General features: G+C 43.1%; 1 protein-coding gene across 1 annotated transcript; it reads left to right on the top strand.

Annotated features, from left to right (window-relative positions):
• The first annotated feature begins 1,853 nt into the window (after window positions 1-1,853).
• LOC146189525 (uncharacterized) lies at window positions 1,854-10,254 on the top strand. Its single transcript, XM_084603281.1, has 5 exons — window positions 1,854-1,972; window positions 4,598-4,745; window positions 5,342-5,509; window positions 7,106-7,264; window positions 10,072-10,254. The coding sequence occupies exons 1-5, from the start codon at window positions 1,953-1,955 to the stop codon at window positions 10,252-10,254; spliced, it is 678 nt and encodes a 225-aa protein (XP_084459407.1). The 5' UTR covers window positions 1,854-1,952.
• The last annotated feature ends 1,089 nt before the right edge of the window (window positions 10,255-11,343 follow it).

Below are 11,343 nucleotides of genomic sequence, written 5' to 3' on the forward strand. Positions count from 1 at the left end.
TTGTCGCCAATGCAGTTGAAAAGTGTAACGTCAAGTATACGAATTTAAGTTCGAAAAGTGGATTCCCGGATTGCATATTTTTAAATCACTTTGCTTGCGCTTTACGTACAGCAAACACGGCAGCCTTTTGTCGATATGATGCCGTGAAATCAGCTGACATGAGTTCCGCGACGATACTACGTCAGCAACCCGATTTAAAAAAAATGTGTTTTGTGAGGAGACAACTTTAAAAACAAAAAAATACGCATGTTTCGCGGTAACCATTTCGAAATAAATTGCCAGAATGAAAATTTATAATTGGACAAAACTACTTTGATTCTTAATATAATGTTGGACCTTAAAGTCAAAAGCAAACTTTGCTTATTCTGGTTAATTAACCGTTTCATCTCTGAGGTCTGCCACGTACAAAGATATCCGCCTTGCGGTACAATCCGACTCCACATGCCGCACCGACATCTCTCTCGTATATAAAATAACGATCTATAAACTCTAAACAGTTAGAAACCTGCCGAACACACACACACACACGCGCGCGCGCGCACGCACACACACACACACACACACACACACACACACACACACACACACACACACACACACACACACACACACACACACACACACACACACACACACACACACACACACACACACACACACACACACACACACACACACACACACACACACACACACACACACACACACACACACACACACACACACACACACACACACACACACACACACACACACACACACACACACACACACACACATGTCTGTGGGTGTTTTTGTGCGCGCAAATATAATCGCGATGTTAAAGGCGCTTTTTGTCTACTCTTCAGCGAACCCTGATTGTCCCCTAGAAATTTTTATTCTTATATCTGAGCTCTCAGAAATAACAATGCAGTTGGCAGTCACTACAGCACAATAGGTGTTAGACCATATTTTGCAATTTGAATTCGGCGCTGCAGTCATTTAGAGCGTCATCAGCGGAGTTCGCTTCTGTAACAGGCTTCCTGCGCGTCTCTTGCCGTCAGTTTTGGCTTCGTCCGCAAAAAAGGCTGGAATCCCTCGCGTTGCAAGGCTTTAGAAATATAGAGATATAGTTTTACGTGGGTTCAGAACTTGATTTGGCATTTTATTTCAAAACACTTCAAGTTTCCTTTTCCACTAACCACAAAGTGGGGTTAACGAAAATAATTACAGAATTCCTGATAAGGCATTATATACTTGAATGCGTTAATTTACAGGAAAGATGCCTCCGTCGAGGCCCACAGCTTGTTCTCTAAAATAGTTTTGTTTACATCTAAATCCTTATTGTAAAAAAATTTCGGAAGCTTCTCAAACGCCCTGTATAATCGCTGTCCATGTAAAGCTGAATTTTGACTCTCTTGACAAAGGGTCTTCTTTCGTTTATGAACACTGTGCTCCCATGGGCAAGCTGGTGGCTCCCATGGGCAAGCAAGCTCTAAGACCTAATTTTAGCGGTCGCCAAAATTGCTAGCAAGGAAAGGCAATCGCTCAGTATTCAGGCCATGATACACCCTCACATATTTAAGACAGACTATTTCTAAAACTTTTGTAACTTCGGACATCGTGCGATTGAATCTAATGATATAATGAAAAAATGCTTTTTTTCTATGATTTTTATTATTCAGTTGTACAGGCGTGAACGTAGACAGAAGAAGGTATAGCGGCAAATTGCAGATACTAGAAATATATTTAGTCTCCGCTTATCTGAAAGGCTGTAGCACTGATATTCGAGACACAATAATCACGCACCTAGTTTCAATGCAGTACCAGCTCTCATTCTCCGCGACATAATATGCATTATAACGCAGGTGTTCCGAGGCAACGAATACGGGGGTCCTGTCCTGGAACGAAGTTGGTCCTTTCTGCACACGGCGGGAATATGGCCTGGTGGTAATAACATCATCAGCGAGATAATGGTAGCCAATCTACTCAGGTGCGGCAAGATATGTCTTGGAACAGTAACGTAACCTGTTCTGCCTAGCTTGTTGCGAGTCAGCCGTGAAAACAAAGCTTCCATGTTAGAGACCAAAAATATGCTAACATGCCCAAAACTGAATTTTGTGCCCTTTATGTCAGCGTCCTGGAAGGCTTCAGCAACATTACTGGCTTTCTTCGTTTCGTTAGTTAGCGAACAGCTGTTAGTGACCTGCTTTTTCATGTGCTCCCTAAAACTACGTAGTTTATGGAATGCCGATCGAAGAAAAACTTGCATTTTATCTCAAACTCTTATGAAGCATCGTAAATAATATGTAGACCAGTGTAAGCATCCCTTAGGGAGTATACTTCGCAGGCGAACTTCCGGCTGCTATCTAACGTTGTATATCAAGATTTTTTTATATTTAACGCCTTCTTCTATTTATCACTACGCAACTTGACTGAGTGGTTGGCCAGCGATTGTTGTCACTACGCTCACAGAGAGAGGCTTAAAATTAGTTATCATTCAGTGGTCTAATAATAAAATTCATCGGCATCACCTTTTTTGTCGTAGCTTATAAGTGAAAGTTAAATGCCACAACAGTGACATGGGGAGAAACGTGTTGTGGGTATTAAACTCAACCATCATTTTCGGGTCACTGACCTCAAGACTTGCATAATGCGCATGGACAATAAGAGATCATTGAATACGCAACAGCACTATTTGGGGAATTACGGCTTATGAAACGGCACATTTCACGCTTTTCATCAAGTTCCCAAGTGAAAAGTATACATCTACTTGCCTTTCCTTCCTTAGATGAGCAGATTTGGAAGTGTAAGAGGTTATAAAGCGGACGTTACAAATTACCAGGACCGGCTCAGCACTGAAGTACCCGGCTTCCATTGCTCGTCTTATTGTGCCAAGTGGTCTATAGTTTATTTTATTGACACTAGTGGTTATGTGACATAATCAAAAGGCACGCATTTTATTTGTTACGCTTCATGGCGACAACAGTTCGGAAAATAAGAAAAGTATACCTAACAGCCGGAATCGTAGTATAACTTAGGCTCACAAAACGTAGGAGAATTTATTTGTCACGGAGAAATAATTCCCTCCCATACCTGTGGAATTCTTGCCATCCTTCTATAAATCGGCGTAAGCATTCACAGTCTGGAAAGCACGGGCAGCGTTTTCGCGCCTCTTTGTGTATTCATTGTATTTGTAAACAACCGCGCAAGTACACTGCGAGAAGAGAGCAGAGGTTAGAGGTGAATGCTGAAAGGGCCTATTATCGCAAATATTTGTACATCGTTATTTTACACTGAAACGTTCCGATATAATTATTTGCCACTCTTTGAAAATTAGACGAAACTTTTCGTACAGTGAGTTTACCATTAGCAGCTCCTTTTTTATTGCTAGAAATTGTTGAGTGTCTTGTCTGCGTCTTTTGTAGAAGTTATTTCTCGGCTTTAAATTCAATGAGTTGAAAAACAATGGGCGTTCACTTCTTCGATAAGCACCGATAGTGGGTTTACAGCTCCCTTCCCCACAGCGGTCTTCTTTAGTTTGTTCACACAGGGAAGGTCAATAAAACTATGTTACTGCCTCGGTGATCTTCAGGGCTGGTGACTACGGCGTCGTCAAAAATAAAAGCAGTGAAATAAAAAAAGTTAAAATTTTAGCAGCAGTGCAAATACTCAATGAGTAACTGGGCTTGGACAAAATCTCAACCGCAAAATTAACAGAAAAAGCAGCCTCTGAATGATGCAGATTGGACGTGGAGCCTATATTTTTTTCAACGCATGCTTGCTTCCAATAACACTTACCTCTTCACTATGTAGACTTCGTAGTTACGAAGCGATGGCTTCTATAAGACAAATGAATAAAATGCAAATTATAGTAAACGTATCTGCACGGTTCGAAAGCTGATGTAAGCAAGACATGAAAAAATTTATTGAACTTAAAACACTTTTATCCTCTTAATAAATGCCCGTTTTCCCCTTCCGGTGTCGCTGCTTTATACCAGAACAATACTCTTCACATTCTTGTTGTTTTTTATTTGTTCCCTCATTATACATACGCCTTAGTCAATCCATTCTTCTTTACAACAGCCCAAAACCAAAGCTCGGCTTTCCACTCCGCGCTCAGTTGCTTATACTGGAGATATTTGGCAGTGCTTTTGTCAGCATCCCAGACGAAAAAAAGTACCTAGAACGTTCTGTTATCGCAACACGAGTTCTGAGCAGTTTCTGGCACTAAATGTGTTGTAAGATCAAAAATTTGTTCGAGCAAAAGCGGTATTTTGTGTTACCATAGTAAGATACTACACCAAAACTTTTTAGGGGAGTTGGTGCATTGCTGTTTAGTAAAAAGTATAGCGCAGAAAAGATAACCACAGACAACTTGTGTCGCATTGTTTTTATTGGTCGTCACCGTGTCTGTGTGTGGTTATCGTATTTGCGCTATACGTTTTAATAAACACACGTACTACGGAGCTACAAAGTAAAGAAAACACAGATGTACAAAAATACTACAAAATATTAGATTTATTCTATAAATTCAGAAGGCTTTTCGTTTTTTGGACACGGTTCTGTCGTTTGGCCGACTCTAATCATGAAGGTTTTCCCCTTTCCTATTGCGCAGGGAAGCCGACATGGTCGGGATAAGCACGAGCAACACCACGGAGGAACCCAACATCCTATGGCAGCGTGCGGGAGGCAACGCTGTTGCTTTCTTGCACGCCTCACCACCGAATCCCCTCTTACCGCCAGGACCGAGGACGCGTGGCATGGTCAGTCTTGAGACGAGTTGGCAGGGCGACTTATTACCTTAAATTACAAAGGAATGAAGACGAGGTATTAAAGCACAAAAATAAATGCGCTGATATCTTCAGTTCAAATTAGCTACATTGCTTTAAGATCATATAAAGGAACGCGCCAGCATGCTGAATGCGGGTGTACTCTGTGGCCAGGCACCTGGAACCATGTCAGCATCCTGTGATCAGATATCGATGAGCCCATGCCATTTCCCTCAAATAGCAGCTATTGGTAGCCAAACAACTGGCAGGCGCATCTCAGACAGCTGACGGACACATCTTGGGTATGCCATTGCAGAGAAGCACAATATGAAAAAAAAAAATTGTTTTAAAAAGACAACCGCACATAGAATTAGGATCCATTTTATCCGGACACACTGTTATACAGTGAGGAAAGTAAGCGTGCACTTTGCACTAGCATTGAGGATAACACTACGGTGACCCTGCGCGGAGCGTAACTCCCTGTTGCGGATACTTCTGTTGCTCAGGCCACCACCTGAGCCCGATATTTTCACCACTGCCTTCGTCATGGTCTAAAGCGTCACATGTCTTTCCACTGCATTTCTCCCCAGTTGGACATCTTGAAGGAGTTTCCACATTGGAAGCAGGTGCTGGGCCGTGACACGCTGTGTTTCTCTGTCAGTTCGGCCATCAACTTCGCGTACGGTGGTGTCAACACTATCGACTTTGTGCAGCCGATACGTGTGAGCGAGAATGTCCAGAGGTACAGCAGAATGCGGGTGAGTGCGCACCAAATACGGTATCTTGTCAAGAGGACAGTTGGTGAAAAAATACAACAAAAACTGATGTCATCGCTTCACATAGACGAATTTCTGGGCCGCGTTCTCAAACATCCACAGAATTTTAATGTTTTTGTAAACAATTTTTTTTACTGTGCTAGAAATTTTTTGTGATCCTTAATTGATTCTTCGTGCATGTTTCTAAAGGCCCAGTGCTTTTGTGACGACTGGAGAAGTTTTAATAGCTTCAGAAATGCTCGAACCTCGACAGATTCAGTCGGGGCCACCGCGACACTGTCGTGCTGCCGTAAAAACATTCTGCCTTTTTTCCACTTGGCTATACAGAGTTATCTTGCTGTTAAACGACAATGTGCATCCGGGTACATTTTTTCTGCGCTTTTTTGAGTTAAGGAACAAGACTGAGCTTAGAACAAGAGAAATAAGGTGCGTTGATTTTGTCGCTCGTCTCGGCACAGTCTTGTTCGTATACTGTTGATTTATACCACCAATTAAAAAAATGGAGCGATTAAAAAACTCTAAAATTTGATAAGAGGTTATATTTCGGATGTCCACTTGGCTCCGCACTCACGATAACCGATCTGCATTGCTAACCAGAATTTATTTCTCCTTTACTCCAGCATCCTTAGTCATAAGATATTAGGAAGCTCATTCGATCATTCACACACGCACACGCACCAACGACAACAGTTCTGTTTGCGCGCACATCAATGATTGTCCTGGCATTTATACCTATTGTCAATTTTCCGAGGCCTCTTTTCGAAACATTACTAAAAGAGAATAGTTTTTGTTAATTATACAACTCATTAATTTCCGGCGCTTTACAATATAGAAAACAATAGTTTTCAATAATGACGTCAAGGCTATGAGTGAGGTAATCGACTTGACTCAAAAGCAAAAATTACATCTCCTCACGCTCAGGCTCTTTGCGCTATGACTGAGGAATCGCCTTAGTTTAACCAATGGAAATCGAACAGTTTACTTTGAATTGGCATTTAGGTGCGGCTAGGGTATAGATTTCACGAACTGGCTTCTAAGAGTCGACACCCTCTATCCGATTTGCATATTTGAGAATACAATGCGCTACACGTCCACCCCCATACCAATGCAGCTGTACTTTCCAAAAGAAATTGTCCGGCGGTTTATATCCACTTGAAAATGCTTCGATGTCATTGACAATGATATCTTAGTCAAAACGTATCCGCTACAAGAGCACACAGACACCTTTAGAGTTTGAACTTAAATAAGGAGAAAAAGTGAAATAGTTATGCCCGATGCATATTAAGTAGCCTACCGCAGTGCACCTGAGTAATGGATACGGTCTCTAAAACATAAGTCCGAATACATAAGATGGTAGTGTAGAAAAAATCAACGGAGCCATCATGCCACGCATGGCAGCGGTCCTTCGCACAAGATTACGGACATTTTCGGGCACAACATGACTGCATTGAAAGGTTTATTGCAGGAGATGAATTTCGTTTCAGAAAGTTTGCAATATATGCACTACATCCAATTCTGCTAGTTATATATTCTGCCATGCAGAATTTCAGTGGCGTTATTTCTTGGCTATACATGCAGTTTACAACGAAGAATAGTGCCGGGAAGTACCCTGTGGAAGAGATGCGGACCAGCTACTACTTCAACGCCACCACGCAAACGCACTTCTGGCGCTACGTGGAAAGGAACACTCTGCGGACCTTTTTCGCCTATGACAACGGAGCTACGCTGTTTTATAAGGTGCTACTACGTGTCTAGCTTTGCACTCTGAAATGCAATGGGGAAGCATCAAACAGCACGCTTAAAGCAATGACTCGCAAGGGGATTGTAACCCAAGTAAAATGACTACTAATTCCGTAAACTATCGCGTAACAAACGGCATATGTCATGCGACTTTGCTATTTGATGAAAGTGTTTTCTGCAGCCGACGAAGTAATAGAATTCAGTGGCAGTTATGGCAGCGAGGCCCGTACCACGTCCCTACTGCCCCTTCTGCTCCGATTATTGGTTTACAATACATTGTGCCAAACACACGCTTCTGAGGAGACTAACCAGTGCGGAAACTCTAACGATAAATTACTGTGGATTATTCATGGTATTCTCCTAGGCAAGAGTGGCTCTACTAGCTCCTGTACGCTTCAGCACAGGAGAAGCCCTAGACAACAAAAATGTTTAACGTGAATGTGTTAAAGGCCCTCTTCACCGAAAAATCTTCGGCGTTGATTATTTGAGCAAAAAAATTACGAGCATAGCGTTGGCAGGATTTAACTGCCAGCTGGCATGGCCGAGAGCTACCTGGACGTAGGGTTGCCTCACACTACATTTAGCAGGAGCCGACAACCTGGGGCACTCTTCATGTGGGAGAGTGACATCACGATCAGCTTCCCAGGACCATTGCGTTCGGGTTACCCCTAGGCAACGCAGCACGTCCTTACAGCTTGGTTAGAGTGGTGCTTATATGTGGGCTGGTCGCCTACGCTATCCGCCTTAAACGCGCAGCTTAAGAGTTTCTCATAATTGATTTTGTTTCCTAAACATTAAAAACTTTGACTCCTTCAGGGGCATGTGGCCGTTCCTGCAATAACTCCAGGCGGAATTCTCTGCGTTCGTATATGGGAGCGAAATTATGTCCTCATGAATACGATAGGTTTAATTTTAAGCTTATCTAGACAGTGCAAGCTTGGAAAAGCGACCATTGTCTTTAACGAAGTTTTTTATATTTTGAGATCATACAACGAGTGTTTTGAATCAATAAATCAGTCATGTATTTATTCCTTCGTCGCAGGACTCCTCTAACTATAATAAACTGAGCTAACCTCAACATTTGCAGCTTGAGAAGAACTGGTATTCCGTTCTGTTTGCGAAAAACACACTAATTTATATGTTTATTTGAAAAAAGTATTTTATAAAGCTTTCTTTTACAACACAGCTGCAAATGATCCTTTCATAACTACAACAAAATCACTTCCTACTCCTGGTATGTGGGGTTCAGTGGCCACAGTTGCAGGAATCGTTCACTTTTCTAAATATTGTACATTACCTGGCACTTCACATGGCGCAGCTATCAGGCTATCCATGGTGCAATACTGGATACGAAGAGGCATCTGTTTTGTGATAATGAGCAACAATATCAGCGACGGTAATTTAAGCATAACCTACAAACAACCGTTTCAGTGTTAGAAAAATGTGAACGAAGAAACCGCTCACATACGGGATGAGTGGGAATGCGAGACAGAGGCATGCGCTGCAGTCGGACAAAGAAGGTGTATTTGTGGTCGTGGCTAAAAACGTGTACAAGGAGAACGCTCAAGCCGCAGTACAAGTCAACTTGAAGCAAATGGAATCGGTAGAATCATTAAAAGTGCAAGAGCAGGCAGTTCAACTTTAGGAACGCACTGACCTATCAAGTCTTGCCACTTCTGTCAGGGCTTCCAAGGCATCTACAGCGCATGTGTCTGTCGCTCCTTCCCACTTGACCCGTCTGTTAGTGCTGTTTCTTCGTTCGAGATGAACCAATGAGCCTGATAAAGCCCTCTTCTGAGAAAAATCTGGCGTGCAGGTTTGTCAAAACGCGTCCTCTGTCCCCGTTCCAAGTGAAATAAGTGGTGTGTGTGTGTGTGTGTGTGTGTGTGTGTGTGTGTGTGTGTGTGTGTGTGTGTGTGTGTGTGTGTGTGTGTGTGTGTGTGTGTGTGTGTGTGTGTGTGTGTGTGTGTGTGTGTGTGTGTGTGTGTGTGTGTGTGTGTGTGTGTGTGTGTGTGTGTGTGTGTGTGTGTTGGTTGGTTGGTTGGTTTGTGGGGTTTAACGTCCCAAAGCAACTCAGGCTATGAGAGACGCCGTAGTGGAGGACTCCGGAAATTTCGACCACCTGGGGTTCTTTAACGTGCACTGACATCGCACAGCACACGGACGCCTTGCTTTTCGCCTCCACCGAAAAGCTGCCGCCGAGGCCGGGATTTTTCGTGTATGACCCTGGAATTGCTCAGATGGCATTTCCATTTTTTTATTTATTCTACTTCTGGTTCCTCGCAGCCCCTTCTGCATACCATGAAAATCCTATAGATCGTTTTATCATGGGCGTTGTGTGTGTGTGTGTGTGTGTGTGTGTGTGTGTGTGTGTGTGTGTGTGTGTGTGTGTGTGTGTGTGTGTGTGTGTGTGTGTGTGTGTGTGTGTGTGTGTGTGTGTGTGTGTGTGTGTGTGTGTGTGTGTGTGTGTGTGTGTGTGTGTGTGTGTGTGTGTGTGTGTGTGTGTGTGTGTGTGTGTGTGTGTGCGTGCGCGTGCGTGCGTGCGTGCGTGCATCTTTGTCAATTAAAATGCGACAGAAAACCCATCAAAAAATTTCCTAATACTACCGAAACATTACGACATGCCACGAAGGGCCTAGTGATCGCAATTATTATTTTAACTACATGTCTTATATTGTTCTCAGCTTGAAACATACCTAAATTTAGTTTTATTCTTGTAGTTACCTTCATGATCGATGCATATGTTGCCCATGTAAAAGGCAGCGCGAGTAGGCATAGTAATTCCTACGGCCGCTCATCCGCAGGTAACGGAGATGCTGAAGGCGTATGGCGGAGACAAGTGTGTTGTCTTCGACGACATTGGCGAAGACTCAGAGAAGGCAGATATCACAGTCGCCGGTCAGAAGATCGCCTTCGAACAGTTCGAGCTTCTGAAGGCTGTGATAAGGGCCCTACAGAACACCTACGGGGCGCCCACTTCTGGATAGGCCCTAAGACCCTCTAAAAAGGACTGTGCCTATAGCCTTTCCGGATTGTCTCTCAAGACAAGCGTTGAAAACCGAGGCGCTCTCCTCCCCTAAGACTCTCTCTTAAGACATGCTGTCGGGCTAAAGGTTGCTGATCCATAGTGGTCGCCTGTGTGCCTAAGGACTAGCGACCACAATGAACCTTTCATGTGATGTAGTGACTATCAACCTCTATTTTCTCCTTCTTGACACCCCTGTCATCTAAGAGTTCTAATAGCGTTATTATTAATCGATATATATTTTCCCTTGTTCTTAAGCCTGCCTTCATATACGTAATTTATCTGTGTGAATATATGATGGCCTAGATCATGACCACAATGAAAATCTGTCTAAATGCCTTGTTGAACTTGGTTTTACTCATGTGTCCTTTTGTAGCATTTCTTTATGGACCATCGTGTAACTTGAATGCCATGATGATTATAAAAAACCTACTACTCAGTCTGCCCCTTATTTATGACATCGTTATAAAATTTACGGGAACCAGATTTGTTTTAGTGGCAATAAATTAAGTGCATACACTGATACAAAATCTCACGAGCCGCTATATGAGAATTCTCATCCCATTATTTCGCGTTCCTTTAAGTGGGCTGCTTTTTAGTTACATACGCATTACCATACTATATTCCGTTTTAATGCATTACGTTTTTTTTGCCCCGCCGGGGTGGTACAGTGGTAAGACGCCCGACTACTGTCCGGAATTCCCGGGTTCGAACCCGACCTCGGCGGCTGCGTTTCGATGGAGGCGAAACGAAGAGGCGTCCGTGTGCTGTGCGATGTGAGCGCACGTTAAAGATTTCCAGGTGGTCGAAATTACTCCGTAGCCCTAAACTACGGCTCCTCTTTCTCTCTTTCAACTTTAACTCCCACCTTCCTCCCTTCCCTTACGGCGCGGTTCAGGTGTCCACAACACAAGTGTGACAGATACTGCGCCTTTCCCTTCCTGTTAACCAATTAATATTATTATTATGCATTACGTTTTGTTAGCAGAAAACTTGGTCGCTGTGAACAGAAGTATGTTGCATTATTCTAGATTTTTGACAGTTTATTTGA

The sequence above is a fragment of the Amblyomma maculatum genome, chromosome 5, assembly GCF_055883805.1.
Source record: "Amblyomma maculatum isolate TAMU_Amacu chromosome 5, ASM5588380v1, whole genome shotgun sequence".
Taxonomy (NCBI): domain Eukaryota; kingdom Metazoa; phylum Arthropoda; class Arachnida; order Ixodida; family Ixodidae; genus Amblyomma; species Amblyomma maculatum.